The sequence below is a fragment of the Aptenodytes patagonicus genome, chromosome Z, assembly GCF_965638725.1.
Source record: "Aptenodytes patagonicus chromosome Z, bAptPat1.pri.cur, whole genome shotgun sequence".
Taxonomy (NCBI): domain Eukaryota; kingdom Metazoa; phylum Chordata; class Aves; order Sphenisciformes; family Spheniscidae; genus Aptenodytes; species Aptenodytes patagonicus.
In genome coordinates, this window is record NC_134982.1 from 2,347,783 (window position 1) to 2,372,267 (window position 24,485).

The 24,485-nt window shown below is 42.4% G+C and overlaps 1 protein-coding gene across 1 annotated transcript in view; it reads right to left on the reverse strand.

Annotated features, from left to right (window-relative positions):
- Nucleotides 1-24,485, reverse strand: part of LOC143172797 (netrin receptor DCC) — a 579,706-nt gene that overhangs the window by 363,403 nt on the left and 191,818 nt on the right. Inside the window, exon 2 of the mRNA XM_076362578.1 lies at nucleotides 2,635-2,955. Within this exon, the coding sequence (XP_076218693.1) occupies nucleotides 2,635-2,955 (321 nt within the window). The remainder of the gene's footprint in view (nucleotides 1-2,634; nucleotides 2,956-24,485) is intronic.

Here is a 24,485-nt window from a genome sequence, read left to right on the forward strand (position 1 = left end):
TTTGGAGGAGAGCATCAGGCTGTCCAGAAAAAGTCTGTTTAGCAGCAATACCTCGTACACCACACAATGGGTCAGAAAGATGCAGTTTTCAAGTGTTATCATACTAAACGTAGCTCTGTCTGATCCAAATCCTCATCTCTCTAAAAGGAGGCTTTTCTGAACATCGGAAGTTTATTTGCTTTGCCAAGCAATGATTAACACAACATACTGGAGTGCGAGACCTTCATTTCTCCTCTTGCCCTCTTTCCCTTACTGCTGTGTTTCCATCTGCCAGTGCCTTAACTCAATGATGTTCTGCCAACATTACACAGTGACTCCCTCAAAAAAACCCCAAACAAAACCACAAACCCACAAAAAATTCTGCTCGCTCAGGAATACGTCCTTCAGAGAGCAAAATACCATTTCTGCTTGGAGAACTTGATGCCAGATTTAAATGCCATACACCTTATATTCCACCTTATAATATGAACCATTTTCATACAATCAGGAAAAAAAATAAAAGTCAGAATCACCAAGGTCAGAAGGCCCCTGCAGAGATCGTCTAAGTCCAGCGCCCTGCAAAAAGCAGGGGCAGCTACCAGCACATTGTGCTGGGTTGTGTCCAACTGGGTCTTGAGTATCTCCAAGATGGAGACTCCACAGCACGCCTGGGCAACCCATTTCACTGTGTGATCACCCTTATAGGAAAAATACTTGTTATGTTTAAACAAATTTCCAGTACTTCACTTCGCGTGCATTGCCTCTTGTCCTTTTCACTGTCTTTCCAATTAAGAAATCTTTATCAGTTCTCCCAGTTTCAGCCAAATTGTTCTTGAACAGAGTAAATCCTGTCCTCCCCCTCCAAACTTCCCACCATCACTGCAGAGATACGAGATCGGGACCTGCCACGCAAAGCACAGTTCTTCCTATGAAAAGATAGAAATTACAGAGCTGGGAACAGTGCAACAGGGAACACTCACGTACGTGCATTCACTTAAAAAGAATAACTGAAGTGATTTTATTCGTTAGTGGTCGCCAACGACCAAGATCAAGGCCAAATAACAACTTGAACTGGCAAAAAGCCCTACTTGGCAAAGTGTGGCTCTGCAGGCTCCCTCCGAGAGTGACTTGATAACAGAATCACCAATTTCTTTGCATCTGTGGGGCTCTCCATCACTTTGGGTAGGAATCATAGCACAGGAGTACATACAGTGCTGAGGATGTGAGGTTAAACGACCAGAGATTCAGACAGAAAAGCGGTGGGGAGAAGGTAGATTAGAAAAGAGCCAAAACTCTTATTACTATTTTAATCGGGTACCATGAGAAAACATGGCTTTTCTAGCTGGTAGAGAAGGGTTTGGAGGAGGGGAAGTGATCTTCAGTTTAAGGGACCTAAGACTGGAAAAGGCACCAAGTTCCCGAGGGACACTGGAGAGACCAGCTGAGAAGAGAGCTGCCTGGGCTCCCTCCCAGTATCACTGGTGAGAGTTTAGGAAGACACAGGATGGCAAAACGCTGCAGAGCTCCTAGACTGAACTGGATTGAACTTCAGTTTAATTTTACATCCCCATGTTGTTCAAAATGCGGCAGGACAGCAAGACTAGGTGGTGCGTAGACTGGATGCCCGGAGACCTGGAGAAAAGTGCATCTCCCCCCCGACAGGCTACGTGAGCCCAGCCAGGCAAGGCTGAAAGCTTCGATACAGCCTGCCTTTTAACTTTTCCTTAACGTAAACGCAAGCTGCTCCTTCACATAACCAGTGTGCCTGAACAAACTCATGGCTCACCTAGGCACTAAAGGCTATCGGTGTCTATCTTCTCCGCAGCATAAAAGAATATTTTATCCTCTTTTTCCCAAGGTTACTAAGTTGGCACCTGTGGATGGCTGCTCAACCCCTGTCAAGGCAAGGCAACCAGGGCATTCTTTAACAGGTCTAAGTTAGAGCAATCGGCAATACACAGTAGCTCCATCTATACAGAAACATACAGAGAGCATAGAAAAAAGCCTCCCCTTAGAGTTTGCAAAATTCTTAAATAATGATCATAAAGAAAATTATTCTGAACTCTAGCACATTCTAGTTGGTATTAGTTACCAAGTGATTTGAGGTTTCTTTGTACCTTTTATTTGAAGGATTTCCAGATATTTTTCTCCCCAATAATTAGATGATTAAAGACTCACTACATCCTTCTACAGACTGATGAAGAGGCAAAAAGACCTTTTACAAAGGTATTTGTTAAGTCGATGAGAAGCTGTAAGTGTTCTCAGATGCCTGGAAACAAACTTCTGTCCTTTCTGCCATATACGTACACAAGTACTTTAAAGGAAATACAAAGAGGCTGCCAATTCCAGTAAACTGCATAATGAGTTCTTGCCTATGAAAAAGTTCAGAGGTTCATCTATTTTGAAGACAATAAATAGGCAGCAAATAACTCACAGCAACAGAGAGATGATTAGACATATTTAAACAAGAATAATACCTTGTCAGAAATAAGTTACTGTCACAGAAGTGTCATATTTAGCTTTACTTCTTGTGGAGGGGGCGGGGGGGGGGGCAGGGAGAAAACCCACAGTACATTTTTTGCTCTTATTTTTTAAAGAAGCAGCTTCTCAAACAGTATTTCCAGCAATCCAAAAGGTAGGAAAGTTTCTGCCTACCTGCTACCATGACCTTAGCTGTCCGACTGATGATAGCTCCAATGCCTTCTAGAGATGCTTCACACTGGTAGAGACCTTCATCTGGCTTGTGGTGCCTGGAGTGGACTATGTTTTGTATCAAGAGGGATCCGTTGGCCAGCTGCTGCCTCCTTTCATCTACTGCCAGGTTTAAGAAGACTGCGTCTTTCTTCCATTTAATAACTGGGGCTCCTTGATCTGATTCTGCTATGCAGTTCAACAGCACGTTGCTTCCACGCATGGTGACAGCATCTGAAGGCTCAGTCAAGAACCTCAATGATGTGAAAGTTTTAATCTGTGAACCTGAAACAGCAAAACCATAAGAGACACAGAGTAAATATTGGTTATATGTTTCTATGGAGGAAGAAACATACTACATTCAGTACAGAAACTCAATATAGGGAACCCCCAGAGGCACCATAGATATGACTGGCAAATATTATAAGAAATTAAGCTATGTTTCTCTGCAAATTGTTAACACACACAAAAAACCCAAGCATAAATTCTATTTTTATCCCATCGCTACGAAAACAATATTTGTAGATAAATAGATCTTTGATATGTAAAACATGGAAATAAAGCAAAGCTAAAAATCTGCACAACTATCTACAGCTGAGTTGGAAATTAGCATAAACCACCATACCTCTTGAGGTTTATTTGGAGAAATTAATTCCTCACAGCACCTACTCTTGCCACATGCACCGAGATGCATTTCAGCGTGACAAGCACAAAAATAGCGTTGGGCCTCGCTTTGTTTGCTGTTAGCAAACAAGCGGGAGGAAAGCATGCAAGAGTGCAGTCTGACCATCTATCAGAAACAGTGCCAAAACCTCAAACCTGGTGGATCTTCTTCCACCTCACCAGAACAGCATTCTCCTCACAACCAACTAGTCTGGCCGCTGCTCTCCAGTAGGCAGCAAGACAAAAACCACGCGAGCACGTCCTTTGTATAGAGGAGAGGCAGGGGAGAGGTGTCGAGAGTGCCAGCTCTGCAAGCTGCACACCATCCCTACCACGGCACTGAAGGCCCGAGACTTCCACCTGCTGCAAGAATGCAGAGGTCAAATTCTTACGTGACACTTTGGTAACAGGACGCCAGTCAACTTTGTGTAGTTAGGAGATGAATCAGACTGTAAAGGCAGAGCGAGACGCTCTCAGAGCAGAGCTACAATACGAGGTCTGCTAAAGAGTAGAAAAATCATTAAAATGCTTAAGAACATGTTGATGCAGTTTTATCAAAGGGCTCAACTCAAAACAACATAAGTGGTCCTTTTTCTTTACTGCATCAAGCATTTTCTAATAGTTTATAAACGGGCAAAGCACATACAACTTGTATTTTTAGACGGTCTTATCACAGAATGGTTTGGGTTGGAAGGGACCTCTAAAGGCCATCTAGTCCAACCCCTCTGCCGTGGGCAGGGACATCTTCAACTAGATCAGGTTGCTCAGAGCCCCGTCCAACCTGACCTGGAATGTTTCCAGGGATGGGGCATCCACCACCTCTCTGTCCAGTGTTCTCAATTCTCACTGACTATACTTCAGTAAGAAACTAGCAGAGTAGTTTCTACTATATCATAACAAAATCAAAGTTTGACACATCACCAGCTTGCCTATCCCACCCTGTCCAGGGGCAGCACCTCTGAGTGCTTCCAGGTTTAGATATAGACCTCTGGTTCCCAGACAGACAGGCTGCTCCCCCACCTCCACGCTAGCGACAGCGCTGCCATTCTGCACTCTAGTGCATGGGGAACGGCGTTTTGAAACAGCCGCATATGAATGCAAAAGTGGCTTTTTTCCTTCTTCATCATCAAATAACTCCTTTTACCTCGTTAGAGCAAATGAAAACAAAAACTTATGTGATAAAAAGATTCAAAAAACCTTTTAGTCCTAAAAATAAGATTGTTTCTATTTTACACCTCAAACCAAAGTTTTCTATGAATGTATGTATAACAGTGCATAAACAGCCACTTGGCATTTTCTTTATAGAAATTAATTTTATTGTCAAGTACTTGGTTCCACCCGTACACTAATTGAAGTAGCTAGGTACCAGATTTTCCTTCAAAGAGTATAAACAAAAACGTTGTGGCTTCAAAAAATTAATAAAATTTAGCAAAGGAGAAAGCAAGAGTCGGAAGCCTCAACCTGTAGAGTATTTCAGGCACAATAACAATAGCACCGTAAGAACTTAGAATAAAATGTATTGTCTAATAACATCAAGAAGAGTTATCAAATCCAGATTTGTTTTTCATCTGTCTTAACGCTTTGATTTCAGTTACTGGAGGAAGCACATCAGAATTAGGCCCAAAGGCTGCCCGCTGGCACAGGGCACTTTTGCCACAAAACACAGGTAATAGTACAGAGGTATATTTACAATGAATGAAAGAGTAGTTATTTTAAAAACATGTTTTCCTTTCCCTTCTCCCAAAGGCAACTGTGTTCTGTTTGTAAATCACAGCTTCTTGTTGGGCATGTTATTTATGTCACCAACACTTATAACAGTTTAACACAGCTGTTTATGACAGCATGTTAATGATTTTATGTGGCTATTATCACAAGTAAATAATCCACTTCTGCAGGAGAAATGGGGTTATGACAGCTTCCAGTGCAGCAAATGCAGAAGTTACAGAAGTTAAACAAAGATTAACTTTCTTTTCGTGCAATTACCCTCACAGTTCAGTTGCAATTTCAGCCATTCACATCCTTTGCAAAAGGCATATTTAACCTAAATTGCTTTACTACGAGGAACCTAACAGCTTGAATAACCTGGAAAGCTTTCTGAATGTGAGGAAAATTCAAATCTTCTTGGAAATATTATTCCTGGAGATGGAAGTAATGGTGCCATCTTAAAAATGGAAGAAAATGACCATGTATTTTCAGAAGAGATTACTTGGAAGGGTAAGAATCTAATGGCCATGTTTTTCTAGTATGTAGCTGCTGAAGGAGAAAGGTAGAAAAGTATTTGAAAATCCCATTAGTACCTATTTGCATATTTGAACTATTAGCTCAGTTTGGAAAGCCCAGCTGCAACATTACACCTGAAGGCAGGGCAGCCTGGACAGCTCTCTCAATAACACGTCATCTTATCGCACCCTTGACTTCCACAAAATTTTCTCCCTAATTTTTACCTCAAGCAGCAAACACTAAACCTGATTCCTCTAGACCAGGTTACAAGAAGGAATATATTACATCTAATACATAAACCTATTTCAGCACCTGGAAAAAAAATTCAAGTGATTTCACAATACAGCCCAGGATAATTCAACACAGGCCGAGTTTAAGGGAGAGACAAATCCCAGACTTGATCAGACCAGACCACGACAGACTTCCACACCTTCCTTCTATATGCGTAAAACTAAGGACCGTCACCTGAAGAACAAAAGATCCACATATCAAATTAAGTTTTAAACTTTACTTGCAGTAAGAAACCAAACTCTGCTAGAACAGTTTATGAAATGCACATTGAACATGCTCTGACCAGGCTGACGGAAATTTCAGCTGCTGTAGAGGACAAGTAGCCATACGATACGGCCCAATATCTAGAAGACTACTTCAACACAGTTTGCCTCAAAAAAATGCTTACTTACAGCTGCTTATTATTGGGGGATTCTTCTCAGGGGGCAAATTTCTCAGTGAAGATTTCTGTATTCAAGAAATACAGAATACACACACACACACAAAACAAAACTGAACCTATGAAAGAATTCCTAAGACATTGTACAAAACACAAACGAGTACAATTTCTCCAGCAACTTTTCTTAATGGTACATGTAATTTGAGGCCTAAGTCCGAGTTCAGAAGCATTTCCCTGGATCCCTTTTCTCCAGTATACTACCTATCCATCCTGTTTAAAGTGTCAGGATTTCAGTTCATGCTCAAGCCTAAGCTAAACATCACCCATGCTGCTGCTACCCCAGGGTAAGCCAACTGAGAAAGTGCGGCAGAACAGCCCGTACTTACGCTGCTCCTATGGATCCTTTGGGTCTCTACTGCCTAAAATCCCCTTGTTCCGAGAACAAGACCAAAACAAAGCTCCAGCTTATGGAGGTCTTTCCTCCCGAGGCACTCGCTGCAGTGTACTTTCTCCTTCCACACTCTCCAAAAGCAGGAGCACTGTCTCCAAAACACCCAGTGCCTCCACCCCTGCGTAGTGGAAATCCAGGGTGAAACTCCCAGTCACAACCAAGGAGGCAGGAGCAGCATTTCAGTCTCCAGCCTGAATATCAGGCTTGCAAAGCGGAGCCCAGACAGACAGCCGCCTCTCCAGCTACCTATTGCACAGCCTTTTAATAGCTGGAAACGTGAAGATGATGAAAAAGTTCTTTAATATCTCTCCTGGTCCTTGGGCAGCTTCTTCGCCATTGTACATTACAGTAAGCATCTCGAAGCTGAAACAGCTGCAACTGTAAGCTACTTTGCCATTTTCATAAGCAGGGTAGGGGACTCATTTTAACACAGATGCTACAGCTACAATTTAACCCTTATTGCAATAGCTCAGCTGAAACAGAAGGCAAGGAGGGAAGAAAAAAAGGTGGCAGCCAGGCAGGAGAAGTGAGATGAAGAGCTCTTCTAAAAGTTGCTGTAAAACACACTTGTCTTTTCTGTTTCCAAGTTTTGCTCTCAGTGGGAGTAGGTCTCTCCCTTTACTTGGCATTTTTGCCAATACCCTTAATTTTTCATCTGCACTTACTTGCAATCCCTCGGAGCTCCAAGACATTGAACAGCTAAAAAAGGCTATGGCCATTAACAGTCACCAAGTTGTGGAGAATGCACTTGTTCACGTTTACATCGAGCCCTGGTTTGACGTTCCCCAGTATGGTTTGCAAAAACCAACCTACACCCATAGCAGTTAACACTTTCTTCTACCACCTGCACCGCAGTAAGGCCATCCTTACAGCCGCCTCAGGACACCCTGCCTTCCCTGGGCCTTCCCTCCAGGCTCTTTGCCTCTCAGAGGCTCTAAAAGTCAGAACAAGAGAGGGAAGTGCTGTTATAGCTGCTTCATCTGTTGTGGTAAATATATTCACCTTTTATGTGCATGCTCACAGCTGTCATTTGAGGTCCAGCACTCTCATATTCGAGAAAAAACAGACTTAAAGGATATTAAGAGTCCTGCAAACCGGAGGCTGCCGAAACCGATGGGTCCAGGGCACCTTAATGCTTCCTTTTTCCTCTGACTACAGTGTACACAGAACAACTACAAACAGATTTATGAGATCTATGGCTTAACTACAAACTTGAATGGAAGCGTTGTAAAGATTAAATATCTCCTACACAAAGCTACCGTGTCAGCGATTCCAAGCACATCCGTGTCATCAAACAAGCCTGTAGCACTGCTTGGAGATCTGAAGCTCCGAGGTCAAGGAGAGCACCCTTGGCAATAGCCCACATGTCCTTTAGCCAAATAAAGGAGAAGAAAATTTGAAGCTAAAAAGACCCCATCCTCGGTCCCTTGCTGCTTTAGCAACCAAGACATTATCCTATGTGATGACCTGCTTTGTGATACGGGAATAAAACTAATGGGCTTCTCACCCTGACAGGTAACATCAGAGTAACTTCAAGGTTATCATTCTCCAGGCCACAGACAAAATTAACATCTAAAAGATGATCTCTGATGTGCTTCTTAATCAGTCCCTTGCTTTGAATCCTCCACTTTCTGTTCCACCTTTATGAAATGTAATCTTTCAGGATGGTGGTTTTTTTTTTTTTTTTTTTATGTTCTGCATCAGTTGCTTCCATTATAGAGAGGGAAGAGATGTCACAGTTGTAAAAGCATTTCACCAGGCCACCCCTGGAGCTTTCTTCTTTTTCCAATAAACATTAAGAAAAGACTTTTGCACACAGACCATTTGAAATCTGTGAATACAGAAATACCCCCCCAGTCTAACTGAAATTTGGTAGCAGAGCATTGTAGCTGAACTAAGTCTGTTACAATGAAGTGTATTTATGGACACTCAGCGTATACATTTTCTCAGAGGATTCCCCCCCCCCCCCCTTCATCTACAGAGCCTGCATCAATTAGCTTAAAGGCCAGGCTAATAAGCATTTATTTACATGCTTAGGTAATGCAGAATATACAGCAAAACTCGATACAGTTTTATCTGTTTGCACAAAATACAGTAATATGAAGCTTAATATGTATTAAAAGGAGAATTCTTGTTTTAATGTTTTTATTATAACTTATGATGTGCCTTCTGGGGTGCTGAATATTTCATTTCAGCTCTATGAAATTTTGAAAATCTAGCTTCATGCCTGCATTTGATGTTCAGATGTGGAAATAAAAATTCCTGCTCCAAGAAGTGTACAATGCAACACACAAGCATGTGGTACATGGGAAGCATTGTTCAATTTTTATATAAAGAACAACATACACTTTTTATCAGGACTTTATCACGGTGTTCCAAATCACTGAGTTTTTAAGTGGTGCTATCACAGGATTTTGGACTGTACTAGAAGTGCTTGTAACACCAGTTCCATTATAACTCCTCTATATTCAATGCATCATTAGGAACACAGAGCGACTGGCTGTCTGATTTTCACTTGAAAGCTTTAGTTTGATAAAAATAAGGTTTTTAGGTGATTTATCACTAAGGGTAGTGCGCCTCCACAGCACAGTACCCCACTGCTTATATCCAGAGCACTCAAAACATCGGTTACAAAGAACTTTTGCTGGGTACAATTGACGAGCAACACTTAGGAAAAGGGCTTTATCAGGGCCAAGTCCGAGAGCACTGAGCAGATCCATCATCCCACCCACAGGTTCAAGCCACCCCTCTAGTGTAAAAATCACAGTCATATAAAAAGAGTAAACGAACCCCGTGAACTAAACAAGCTGAGTTTCATGTGTAGTTCTCCTTGCCAAAGAAAGAGTGACTGACCCCTATGCAACAGATGGGTTTGTCTCACCACCTTACACGCTCAGTGCTCAGACTTAGGCTGCAGACGTTAAACGAACACTGATGGGCTAAGAGGGTTGAGGGCGCACACACGCAGATGCTCCTTTCCACTACCCCTCTGACCACCGAGGTCTCTAAAAGCACTGTTTATTGATTGGACCCGTTTGACTCCTTTCCCAGCAAAGGTATTTGGAGCGGCTGACTAATTCGGAGAACAGCTCCATGGCTGACCTAAGCTGATCTCTGACCACGGTGCAGCAAAAGGGGCACTCCTTCCCTTCCTCCAGCCCCAGCCGTACGCTCCTGGGGCTTCCCTCGCTTTGGCTCCAGCAAGTGGGAAAACACAAGAGCCAGCTTGACCTACTGACCCTCAAAAGAAAACCACTATTCTCAGTCAGATCAGATGCCTTCTAACTGAACCATAAAACACAAGGCAGAGGGCAAGAGCACAACGATTTGGAGGACAAGGGCCGAGGAGGAAAAAAAAAAGAGACCAAGTCTTCTGGCAGCTGCCTGCTGTTAATCTGGTTTGGGCAAGAGACAACACATTGGCTAGGCTACCTAAAATGATTCAAACAAGCACCTACACGCACCCACAGTTTGCTTGCTTTGCCCATGCGCTCAGTGAAACTCAGTCTATGGCAGCCTCTGGAAGAGACAGAGCTCAGGTCCTCTGAGCTGAGATCATCTGATGTCAGGCGTAGGTAGGCTTGCCTTAAAACAGTACGAGTGATTCTCATTGCCTAGTTTTAGCCAAATCAGTTTGATGAACAAAATCTAGTCTCCCCGACCAACAAGCCCTGCAGTATACACTGCTTCTTCAAGCTTCTACATCGATTGAAGTTACAAGTTCATGGGAACAAATTCAGAAGATCCAGTTATCCCTGGAACGAAATGAGAGAATCATTTTGCTTCCTGCGCAGCACAGAGGATGTACGGCACAAGGGTATTGGGCTACATTAAAAAATATGGGTAGCATTGGAGGAGGACTGAGATTTCCTCAATACAGAAGGATAGAGCAACTCTTCTGGTCCAAAGCTTTCCAGAACTTCAGGTAGCAGCCACTGCAGACCTCACTGTCTGTGGGGAAACCCAAACAGAGCCTGGTGTTTTCTTACAGTGGAGGAGGCGGCAAATTGGATTTTCATTTTGAGCCCCCAGAGGAGACTGTTGAACAGTTAATTGCACTGACTCGGCAGTGCAGTTTTTTCCTACGTGCTTTTGTTTCAAACGCTTTAATTACATTATCGGAAAATCATATTACTTGCTGGGTTTCCTGTTTTCCTCAAGATAACCAGTACCTGCACTTGCCAATTTGCACATACGAGTTCCACGAAGAAAGAAGAGATATATACACCCCTGTACAGACAGCAGCACAGCATTGTTGGTACTTTAAATATTTCCCATATATTAGATTTAATATACTTTTCAAGATTAAAGAAATGTAAAAGCATAGCCAAACATGCAAATTCCTGGAGAATAACAACATTTTAAGATGTCTGAAAGCGGTATGACCAACTAGGATGTTATCATAATTTTGAACAATCCCATGAAGTTTTCAAACAGCTCTCAGCAGAAGACTCCAGCAGAGAAGAGGCTGCGTTAAGCTCGTTTCCCCAAGGTACATCACAACACCAGCGTGTTGCTGGTTTCAGTGTTCTCCCCAGCAGATGCTTTCTGTCTTTCTGACAGTGAAAGAATTTACTCTCACGACTGTTAAATACACATCCAAGACACACCAGATTTCAGGTTTGCCTATCAGAAATGGTCTGTTTTCCAAAGTAGTGCATTTGAGGAATCAGCAGAGCGTGGCCCTGTAACACAGGGCTGAAAAGTCAACTCCATCCTGACAGCTACCGTGTGCCAAAAGCTGTCTACCAACACCCTCTCTCACATCTCGGAGACCTACAGCGCAACCTTCTCATTTAGTAAGTTATGAAAGAGATATGCCTACACTGAATCTTCAAAGCCCCAGCCTCCCCCTGACAGTGTTTCAGTCTGCTGCATCCCAAAGATACATTTCACAGTCCAGACCAGCAGAAGAAAATGCAGAAGAGACACCCCAAGAGGTGCCTGGCTACAGATACGGGACTAAATAAAGCAGAGCAAAGAGAAGTGAATTTTGGGTATAACCGTGGAGGCAGACAACGAAACAAAAGAAAGTCACTTAAATTATTAGATTACATTATTATTAGATTAAATCACCTAGGTAAAAAACACGCATGGGGATGGGATGAGGGAATCGGGGCAGAGCGGTAAGCAATACCAAGAATGAGAAGGAAGAGGAAATCCCCCAGGGCAGTGGTGAAGGAACAGTCAAGAAGCAGGGAGAAAAAGAAAAGAAAGAAATAAATCAATCCAGCACTGAATCCAAGCCAAGCAGAAAAGGGCTACAAGGGGAGAGAGTTGAATGGAATATAAACAAGAAAAGGCCCACAGATCGGGCCAGATGCAGGTTTTTACCAGTCATTGTGGAAAAAGTCAGACTGCAAGAAGGAGACATGAGCCAACAGAACAGACATCCGTGCTTAGATGAAAGGGCAAAGGAGGGCAAGGGCATAGAAACATATGTAAAGGAAAAAAGTCAGGTGAGAGAAAGAAAGAGGATGAAAAGATAACGAAGAGCGAGAGATACTGAGTTAAAACACCAAAAGAACACATCAGTTGCTGAAAAAGGAAATCCCTTGGAAGAGCTTTAAGCTACAGAAACAGGCAGAAGGAGCAAAACCAATGCCCGTATTTCCACAGCTTGATTTTTTTTTTTGAGATGGTGACGCATTTAGGGAAAAAAAGAGCAGAGAAAGAAGCAAGAGTGAAGGGGGTGGGGGAAAAACCAGCCTCCATGAAGAGAACTCTGTGCTGAATTTAAGAGCATTATAGCTCAGAACAGCCTATAGCACAAATACTGCAGCACTCGGAACAAACCCACTTCTCGGGAAGACAAAACATTTAGACAGGGGGTTTTTTGTTTTCATATTTGTTCATTTCTTAAATGCATTCCTCCTTCCTTGCAGGCCATTTGGTAATGCAATAAATTAATTTGTACTTTAGAGCGAACTCTAATCCTTTTTGTTCTCTCCCCTCCCCATCAAATGCATACTACTGAATTTGCATGCATTAGCATAATGAAACATTAATTACATAGCATTTTGGATAGGACAAGCATAGAGCTTCAATCAATCTCAATAACTCACATCAGGAAGGTGAAAACCACTGGCCAAGCTTATCAGGACAACATAATAGACACAAACACATCAACGGTGCCTGTTGTGGGTGCGATTTAAACCCAGCATCCGAAACCAAAAAACACTCAGGAAATTACAAAGAAAGTAATAATTATCAATTATGTTAATGATACACAGACAAATTGTTTTCTCCTGGTTTTGTTAGAAACTAGAGCTGTGTTTGCACTGAAGGATGAGCGGGACTGATCTGGCACATCCGACCCGGGGGGTGGGTTATCTCCTTCAACATATTGGGTGACATAGCTGCCAAAAATAACGCGTGCGTACCCTCCAGCAGCAAACTCTTCAATGACATTACGAAGACGGCTTCTGGTCTCAGTTACCATCTCATCTGCAGCCTTCTCAAGCACCTTCAACATATCGGATGCTATCGCTGTGCCCTGCGTTGTAGGGTGCCCCTGCCAGGGCACTCCATGGTACGGAGGGACCACCCAGGGCCCCGCAACCAGAAAGACCTCACAAGCGTGCCTGCGTCTCCTCGTGCATAGCCAAGGCTGACACATGCATAAAGCAAACCAGCACCCAAGGTAAGGTAACAGGAGCTCAGTTGTGCCCTCCTCCCGTTACTGTGCATACAATATCTTTATTATAACATTCTCTCTATTCCCATTTACAAAACAGAGAAAGACAGTTTCTCATTCAATCCTTGAAATTAAAATTCTCCCACTTCTATTTAGTAAAAGGCTTCTGGGAACGCCAGAATGGTGTTCATTAAGGAAACAAACTGCAGTGCTACAATAATGTATGTGAACGTTAAAGAAACAAATGGGGACTTCACTGCAGATGTAGAGCCCTTCCCTCTTTGCACAATGAAAGCACACAGCAAAGCCGATGGACTGTGTGCCCTGAATGCATCATTTCAGCTTTTGAAAAACCCAAAAGAATTAAGATAAAAAAGTCTAATCTGAGCATAATCTGAGTCATAAAACATCCAACAGCAATCGAGACTGCTGTTGTGAGGGATAACCAATGAATATCAAACTGTTCCCATCACACTCCCTTAATGCATCAGCCTTTCCAGCAGGAAAAAAAAAACTACTCCATTTTGTTTCATAATAAATCACAGTTTCCTTGGTTTACATTCTTTTAACTCCATCTCTCTCAACTACAGTAACAGAAAAATTGAGGGACTAGACTAGATGACCTCCTGGAGGTCCCTTCTAACCTAAACGATTCGATGAGTCCAACAAAAAGACAAAAAAGCCAACACCCCCCACAACCCTAAGAAGAATCCAGACCTCAAAAAAAAAATAAAAAAAAAAAAATCACCAGCTAGGAAATGAAGCTCTCCTTTGGGAGTCAGGCACATATCACAAGCCCCAGGACAATGGATTTGTCTCCAACTGAGCAACCTTATAATTTAAGCATAGCCCTATCTCCCTTACTTTTCAGTTTTGCACCAGCATTGGAGGCCTGATTTTTGTTTCGCTGGATAAGCATAACGCTAAAACTTGAGTTCCACGTGTTTTAGAGGAGATCAAGCCCGATATATGATGGGTCAGATTTTGACTTGCACAGTGATGTTAAATTAATTTACATGCACAAAGTATCTGGATCTATATTTTGAAGTTTGCAACATGACATGGTGGAGAGCTTTTCCTGAAAACCACAAAGTAAGAGGACTGGCTTTTGTGGCAGATCCATATTCACAAGTCATTTATAAAGATCTAACGAAAAAGTATTAAATACCATTGTGTTTCAAAGATATCACACAGCCTAGAAGAGACATCGTCCAAATAACATCCAAAGCTGTCAATATGAGTTTACTTGCTGGTTATATAGTTTTTAGTTGGAAATTGGCTTTCTGCAACCTGCACACAGTAAGCAGTATTTCTCATCACACCTGTCCTTTGGGCAGAAATGTCTTCAAAGCCCAAGCCTCATTCTCTGCCAGCTACCAAACACCAATTAAATGAGAATTTCCTAACAAGGAGGAAAAAAAAAAAAAAGAAAAAAGGAATCAACTCAGCAAATTTTGATCACTGAGCACAGAAGACAGCAGAGCTCATCTGCCTCAGCTTTGGTTGTGCAATGCAGGCTTCCCGCAAAGACTGAGAAGTCATTCTCACCCAGGACTAGAAAGGGGATAAGGAATCCCAAAAGACTATTCTGTGATCAAGCAGCCACCTCTCCTTGTTAGTAGTGAGGTTTCAAGGAAAATAAGCTTCTATGGGGAAAAAGAAACCATTTCTGCCCAGGAATTGAAACACCTTGAATGAGCCCTCCAGCATTCCCACTTCAGACATGCTAAAACAGTGGATTTGCTTGTACCGGGCTAGCTACAACATTTATTTTAATGCACTTGCAAAGTTTCTCATCAAATTGTAAGACAGCATATAGCTTTTAAGTGTTTTGTTCCTGGTCACTCCCTGAACATATGCTGTATTTCAATGGTAGCAAAGAGCATGAAGAAAACCCCCAGGTAAGGTTTACCGCTCCCTCTCCTCTTCCGCGTACATGTCTCCTGATGAACAGTCGTTAACTTGACTCAAGGGACATTTTCTCCTCCTTATTCTGCTCTGAGTTACTTGTCCTCCAAAGGACAAAAAGTCTCAGGCTCTCTCCAACCAAAAGTTTTTCCACTGTGCTTTACTCATCTCTTTTCCTCTTCCCATCTCTCTTTGTAAAGGTGAAGATGCTCCCTCCAAGCTTTCGCAACAACTGAAGGATGCTCTCCTCAAACCCCTCAAGAGCCAGATCACTTTTCCATTCCTTATCTAACCACAGCCAAAGGAATCAGACTGTACTCCCTCAGGTCCTCCTACCACCAAAGCACTGAGCAAGCACTGAATGAGCCCAGAGATAGTTAAAAAACAAAGTCAAGGCACCACCAAGTAACGCCCCCAAGCATCTGCCACCACACTTGGTGTAGGAACAAATACACAAGGAGCCCTTCTGCCCCTCTCCTGCCCTCAGACTGGGATCGGTGGTCACTTGGCCATGCAAGAAGCAGGACTTCTTGCACCCAGCTTCCCTGGCTACTTGCACAAAGATGCGTGACCGGAGCCCAAACGGTTCGGGATGAATTGCATTGATTTATGCCCAATTCCTACTGCAGGTCTGCTGAAGAAAACACCTCGCTGTCAAATCACCACAGAGTCACTGTGACCGAGACAGAGCGTCCTGTTGCCTTCGGGCAAGCTGGCCCAAGAACTGGCGTGCACTGAGGCTCAAAACACCCAGAAGGCAAACACCGAGTTTGCCGTGCAATTTTGGTTTAACCATGGATACTGTTGTATTGTCTCACTAACCTGCTTCTGTAACAACTAAACAGAGACAAATCTGTATCACTCTTCGAGACCCTTGGACATGAAAGTCTTCAGGGTATTGTCCAAGTTCACTTCCAATTCTGCTGAACGTGTGTTTTAAGAACGATCAAGTAAGAGGAGCAGCACAGCACCTGTAGGAAGATAAGTCCTTCACCCATATAACAACAACAGAATTACTGTGTGAAAGCTCAGTTGTTAAAAATGTCTTTTGAGACTAGGAAAAGCTTAGAACTCAGAGCACAAAATTCAGTCACTCTTATTAAAACGTTGTGCATTAATAGTAACTTCCACTCAATTTTATATGTGGAGCAAATAAATCCAAAACATCCTGATGTCCTATTCCCAACCTGAGAAGTTTCCTCAAAATAAAGTTATTTTTAGAAGTTTGCCAGCTCCAAGGGAAAACAGAAGGAGCAGTCCGACATTATATTATTCACTTGAATGAGTTTCCAAATTGAAATCACTAAGATTGCAAACACAGGGTTGTAACTACATGGGAAACCATTTGAAATAATTTCAGATCTGAATATTGCCATACGGTCCCGTTGATTTCGATGAAGAAAACCTACTCATGTGGATAATACTATGCAGATGGGGCAGTGGCTTTGGGGCCTTTTGCCAAGGCTGTGCCTGCTCTTGGCCACCCCTGCAACTAAATGCCTTTTGATTACAAGTATTTCTGGGACAAAAAAAGGCTCTATACCAAAAGTATTTACATCCCTAAGCTATGGACTCAGACTTATGTTGTAGCAGTACATGTGACCTGCTTCTCTATTTGAAGTTCTGGAAAATCAAAAATCAAGGCTGTGGTTGGAGGGGTTTAGTTGGGGTTTTTTGTTTGTTTTGTTGTTGTTTTAAGTAACAAGCAGGGTCAAAATAAATAAAAAAAACTAAATCGAGGCTTGTAAACCAAAAGCACCAAACAAAACCACCCCAGCACATAGAGGCACAAGAACATACAGACACAAAATCTTGCAGACCTCGTTCCTGCAAACCTTGCTCCCACAAACACACTTTGTCCAAGGCACCAGCCTGAACGCACAGACCGGGGAGGTGAAGCCTGCATCAGGATAGATGGTGCGTGTCCTCCAGGTAAAACGGTGAATTGCTAAACCGGTCTAAATGAAGCACTGCACAAACTGTTGAAGAAATAAAGTATTTTTTTCCCAGATCTCCATTCCTGCCTCTGATCACTCTTTCCTTCACACGAGAAAGTTGACTTGCGCAAAAAAGCATCACTCTGACCCCACGCGAGAGGATTTCCTCCAACTCCACTACAGATTAGAAAGGCTCTTTACTTACTTCAATGACATTATAAACTGCACTGTGGTTTAATAAGCTATAAGAGGTGTTTAAGCACATAGCAACCGAACATGCCAATTGCTTTACAGACGACAGCCAGTTTCTGCCTCCCCTCACCCAACCCATCCCCAAAGTGCTGCTCTTGCTTTACGCTACAATTTCTGCACATCTCTTTTGCCATTAAGGCTGTGTAATTGGTTTCTGCACCCTGTTTGCTTGTTCAGACAAATCCTGGCCGAGCTACAGAAAGCCACATTGGCACATCCTACAGCAAACTCCCACAACCAGCCGGGACAAGACAGGTTTTATTTAACATTTCTCTTTGGTGCCTTCCAGCTCTCCACCTGGTTCAAGCTGGGCAAAGGTTTAATTCACACAATTTCAGAAAAAAAGAAAAAATCCAAACCCTGAGCTACATGAGAGGCAGGTAACAGGAGAAGGAAATGTTTGTTACAGTTTTCAGTGAAGTTGTGAAAAATGCAATTACTAACTTAGAAAGACAGTTGGGGGGGGAGCCCCAGACATCGTTTCATAACCTTTACCATCGGTAACAGCTTCTTTTAAATGCAAATTCTGAAATCAGTGCATGCTACGGCTGCCAGTGGTACCTCGAGACCCCGGCAGCCATCAAACAGTGCCCCATTGTAGCAGGCGCTGCGCGAGCACACAATACAGACCTTATTCAGTGAACCTCCTACAGAAAGTGGGTTGCGGTATTCTGCAGCTGAGCGAAAGCCACTAGCGTTACCCCGGCTGCCCTGAATACCAATAACCCTCAGGGCGTCAGTCCACCCTACGTACTCTCCGGCTGCAAAGTTTCAAAAGTCTTCTAAAACAATCTCTGTTTGAAAGGCAGTTTTGTTCACCGTGAATTGCTGCGACTCCACCTTGCAGCCCAGCCTCCGCAAGCCACCGCACTGGTACAACTGGGGATGACATCTTTTTAGGCTAAGATCACCAAAATGACAATGCTGAATTGAGAAGCAGCTGCCAAGAGCAGAGCGCAAGTCTGCAACTTCTTAAATTGTCTACTTTGGTTTACACTAACCATGGTAATTAATGAAATTAAAACCCGCTAGTCTGCTTGCTATAGCTGCACACTTGAAACAACATCCCATTCTGCATATTGGTTTTGCATGTCTAATGGTACAACTCAGTCATTAAAAACCTCCCTTCAAAAACAGGACACATCATCCTCCCACTAGACAGCCTTCCTTCCCCAGTAAGAAAACAGAAATCCATCTGACACAAATATTGGGGTAACACCACACTGCAGGTTTATTAAAATTCATAGCGCTGAATAAGCCGATTAGCACATGACATCTAAAAATCAACATAACCTTCATAATCTTTAAGAAGTAGAGAAATATTTCACTTATCAGAACAAAAAAGTCAGAATAAAAAAGAAACTAGGTGAACCCAAGAGCATTTAGCTCCCTGTGATCAGTAGATCAGGATGCCTTCTAACTCCACGGTGCTTCCTTCCTATGCGAAGGAAGCATAATTAATCATATAAAGTTGTTTTGAACTTGATTCACAAATTAAAAGCAGAACAACAAAAGAGGTTTAGACTTGTACCTTTTTGAAAGCACAGCACTAACGTGATTTCAGACACTATCATCATTTACTTAACTAAATTATTAGTCCATCAGTACTCCTTTTCCTTTCTGACATAGCAACGCACATCAAAAGAACCACCGCGCAGCAGCGGGTGGAGAAGAAATCAGAGTCCACACAACCGCAGCTCAGCCAGGTTCCTCTGTTTGGGTTTTTTTCAGAATTAAGGAAAAAAGAGCAAGTTTCAAACACCCCATGAGCCTGTTCTTGAAGAACATCATCACTTTAAAAGCTCCATCTTTAATTAACAAATTCAAATGTTGCCATTTTTTCCTTTGTTTTGTAAGCTCCACAACAGCTTTCTCAAAGCCCAGTACATTGCTGGCACAGCCCTTGGAGACTCGGTTCCCCGTATTCCTTAACCGCTATGTGTAAATAAAAGCACGTCAATACTGATGGTCTCCGGCTTCCTATATAAGAGGGAAAGTGGGAGACGTGAAATACAAAAACTTGGTGATACTGGAACAAAAAGAACACAAATAAAATCGCTTGCTGTGGTAAGAACAAAGGTTAGGATCAAACATTTTAATTTAAATTACTGACACTTGTGTAGATAAACAGTATTTGGTAATTTCTCTTAAGTACTAAAAGGGTTTTCACTCCCAAATGGCCCATTTCTACCAATTATGCCAATTAATTAGAAAAAAAGATTGAATAGAGGTGCTTTGGTTTCTCTATGAACAAAGATAGGAAGAATGGAAAGCCATTTACATTAATAAGTATCCATCAAAATACTCCGACTGACAGCCAGTGTAATGGAGCAGTTATAGCCCATATGGTTCGTAACCGGCTCCCTCATCGCATCCTTTCCGCGCACTCCACAGAAACCTGTCTGCACAGGGCTCCTCTGCGACGGGAAATAATTGCCATTTCTGTGTTAAATATGGATGCGGCCACATTTAAAACAGAAAAAGTACAAAGAGGAAACTTTTTTTCCCCCAATTTGACCATCTATAACGATTTCCAATCAGTATTTTGCCCCCGCTGTCAGAAGGGTAACTCGCTTCACAGCCAGCAAATATCGTGCCTCATATTTTAACTTATTTAATGATTGGATCAGGAAGAAACACCTATTAAAAACAGATGTTTCTCCACAATTAAGTAGAAGTATCCCCTGAAAATCCCAGTTCAAGAAGCAAATTTCAGATAAGACTTCTTTAGAAATACAAACACTATCACTGTAGTGATAAACAAAATTTTATTCCATCTATACTGTATCTTTCCCCAAAATGCTGTGTTTTAGATTACACACAATCATTAGCAGCAAAGTGCAGCAAGCGTCACTGGGGCAAGTGTCTGCTGGCCAGACTTTCAAGCTGGCCGAGCTTTCGCTGTGGCATGCAGCGACCACAGCCTGGTGTCCAGCACCCAGCTGAGACAGGACCATGCCTTCACAGTGCATTTGTTCTTCAGCCAGACACTATTTTATTTATTTTTTTTTTTTTAAGCCCTGTCCTGCACTGTGGATCTCTGAGCCCACAAAGGAGATTGGCTTTATCACACCTACCCTGAAGGTCTCCTGAGAAAGACAGTGACTTGAGATACTTTGATACAAGTAGTACGAGGTGGTCGTACGCCTACAGAGATTGCACTGACACACACATCTGGGTTCAGCATAACCGGGGCAACATAACCCAGAGCTGCCGGGTGCCACACCAAGTTATAAGGGCCGTGCACAGCCTCCACGGAGGCTGCAAGAGCCTCGGGGACAAAGCAGCCAGAGTGGACCACCTACGGGATGCCACCTCAAGGTGGCTTGCGGCACGAGGGAAACCCCCCAAAGTCTTGTCTGCCATAGGCAACCGAAAGAAAAGTTACCCAGCCTAGTTTCCTTCAAAGAGTAGACTGCTCGCAAGAGATGGTATGGATGTCAAATGCTGTGGTATACCTTAATTTCACATATTCCTGAAGCCACTGTACCACATGTGCAGCATGGACACAGCCCATTTGAGATGGCAGCTTCAATCAAGAGTTGGTTCTGGCTCTCTAAAGCAGAGCTCCTGGCAAGGGAAAAGAAGTTGTTCCCCACTCAAGAAAAATGCCATGGAAAGTGCATAAAAGAAAAATCACGCTTATATAATTATATAGATTATCTATCTTTAAGCATTACAGCAATTTCTGTGCAAAGCTTCGTTGCATGCAATGAAGCAAGTGTCTGTTCTCCAGTTGAATTGCTTTGTTTAAAAAAAAAAATCAGACCTCAGTTTTCATGCAAACATATTGTTTCCCAGGTCCCTTTCCAAACACCCACATGAAACAAACATATTATGTCTCTACTTGCAGAGACAAAGAGGGCACAGACAGCTTACTAGGAGTCCAGGGTGCCATTCTGTAGTGACTAATGGCATTTAGTGTCTCATTTTTACATTTCAGTACATAAATATTTTTTCAGAATATTTTATGGCAGAGATCCCATCCATTCCAAACAAAGTTTGAAACAATCATCATGCAGAACTGATTTTCTTTTTTTGCCTCGCTTCAACTTTTTAATAACTGAATCCAGCGTGGAGATGCGGGTGCACATTCCAGTGAATCAGATAAGAATTTAATCCATTCAGCCTTTGCATTTCTTCCTCCAAGTACAGGTTTTAGTCCTTCTATTTGTTCAAAATCTGACCTGATTTTTAGGCAAAAATCTTGATTCAACACCTTTTATTTTGTGAAGCCAGTTGCATTAAAAAAGCTACCCATCTCTTACTCAATTTGGATGCATCTTCTGGTTTTCATCCCTACTCTAGTCTTTTCTGTATTGTATTATACCGATTTCAGCCATCACACAAAATGCTGTAACAAAAATACTAGCTAGTGAAAGTATTTAAGTATTGATTTATCCTGCAGGGTTTTTTTAAATCAAGCGCAAGCAACCAGCAGAAGTAGGATAAGCAACTACAAGTAGGATACCGAACGAGAACAAAATACTCTGTTTTGACACGTCCACTTGTGTATTGATAGTCCCGTCTGTATCCAGCAGGCTCCAGACCTCCAAGAGCCACCAAACAGACCTCTTGGCAGCTGGTTTTTCAGGACGGGTGATTACAGCAAGCAAACAAAGTCAGAGCCCGCTTGGACATCAGCCTTGGAGGAGCTGCATCAGGGAGCGTTTGATCCCTGCTCCAGAGGATGCATCATCCAACTGTTCCCGCTCCAGCCCGGCTCTAGGGAATCCTTGGATGACACAACACAAATGTATCTCGCGCTACATCACCCATTCTTCACACCTACCATCTGCTGAGCAGGACAGCCATTTGTAGCACACAGGTGATGAAGTGGCTGCTTGAAATGACTGCATAACTCTGGCTAGCTTTCAGGACACTTCGCAGTGAAACAGGGAACATCTTGTTCCATTTTAATAGGATGTCAGAAGAAGAAAATGCGTCTAGATGCTATTTTTTCTTTCCTTCCTTTTCAGCTACTACAAATGACAAACATGTATTTTCTAACCAAAATGCACAGCATCATTGCTGCTATTGTGTGATGCAATTGCATTCATTGCACAGAAATGTTTTTAGTAAAATATACCCAGTGACAACGAAATCTGCAGTTATATAATATTTGAATGCAAGAGTAAAAGCAGTTTGAAGTTAAACTTCAAAGCAATAAAATAATCTGTCACATCAGAAAATTCAGTTAGAAATGCCTGTAGTTATCAAGAAAAAAACCTCAGAAAAATCAAGGAAAATAATTCAGAAGAGTAGCTGTTGATAATATCGCATAACATTTACACCATCAAAATGTTTATTATTGTGTTTATGATTTAGCTTCCACTGGATATAAATATGCAGATGCATACGTTCAATACAGTTCAGTCAGAGGCATGCTTTTACCGTTTGAACAGCTGCAGTTTTAAACCTTCCCCAGTGCCATCGCTGTAATCAAGCAAGATCCCAGGGGGTGAGGAGACGTCGAGTTTTCAGTCTTGTATGATTTGGGATAGGGACAATCCATGTTTTACCAACATTGTGTTCTGAAATCCTCAGCTTTATTCGTATCCCTCCATAAAACGATAATGCATTTTGCTTGCTGAATAGTTTTTTTACATTTAAGGCTATTGAGGTTTTACAGCAGCACCCCCAGGCAGTCCCAGGGATTTCCAGGTGCTGTTTGCTGTGGCCAACAGGGTGCCAGGGCAGCCCGTGCAGACGCGGGATGAGCCTGAGCTCAGCGATACCTTTCTGGTACAACTGCTGCTCTCCCCTACCTCAGCCAAGTCCCCGGTATGCACAGCATGGGGTTTGAGCATCCTTAAGCATTATTTTCATGGCTCTACAAAATCCTGCTTTGGCAGATGTCTCAAATCTTAAGCCCCAGGACATTTCTTTCTAAAAGTCTGGATCTATTTCTTCTTTATTTTCCGCACCACTATTGTTAATTCCCTTCCCCCCCTGCCCTGCCAGCATTTAAGGTACTTTAGAGCACATAAGTCACCAATACTACTCACTCACAGCTCTGCCAGAGCCCATCTATTCAATATTTGGATGTACAAGCATGGAAGAAAGATGTTAAGTAATACAGCAGTCTTGTCCCTGCCAGGAACTTTCATGAGTCAGTGCTTATGTGTTTTTTTAGAAGGACGCGATATAGATCAGAAGGAACGGCCAGAGTCTGGGATTAGGTATTTCACTTTTGGCTATTTTTGAATAGCCAGACACTGAATTAAAAGCAAGAGCCGCACAGTCATAAGACATTATCTAACCAAAACCACTATCTGCCTTTGTACTAAATCCCATTTCAAAATTACTATCAGCCTCTATACTAAATCCCATTTTAAAAGCATTTAGAGCTGAAAACTTAAAATATATTGCAATTATATAGCAGCTATTAGTAATACATGTTATGCAGTTTTATGAAGTGTTAATAAACTCAATAATAAAAATATATTAATATGCAGTGAATTTTTAATTGTGAAATGCAATTACAGGTCATTTGTTTGCTTTTAATCATGCTGAGTAATTGGCTCCCTTGCTTCCCACTGATGCATTTATCATTCTTTAGAGAAGTAGCTTTAACACAATATATATGGCCAGTAATGTTTTATACCTGCTTCACACCTACGCGGACAACTGCAAAAGATATAGGGCAGTAGTGAGAATAGGCATTCACCGAGAATGAAACACCACCATCTGGCAATCAGTGCTTGACACTCACTTTACACAGGTAGAATTGACTACACGGGCCAGGACTGGAGAACCCAGCTCACAGCATCTGGTGTGATTTAGTGAGGCAACCTGTAGGACAAGGGGAAGGGAGAATTTATGGCAGGACTTGAAAACCATCCAGCAAAAAGCACAGATACTGATGGGCTGCAGCTCTCTAAAGAGACAGGCTAGAATTTACAATGCCTAAAATCACTCAGGCATTATACCCTGGAATACTTTTATATCGTACTCAAAACCCTGCACTCAAATATGGAGAGTGAATTTCACCACTTGCTACAGAAACATTACAGGTTTCTGCTTCCACAGCGAGGTGAGAAACAAAGCCTTTTTGAGGCTGCGAAACCCATGTGG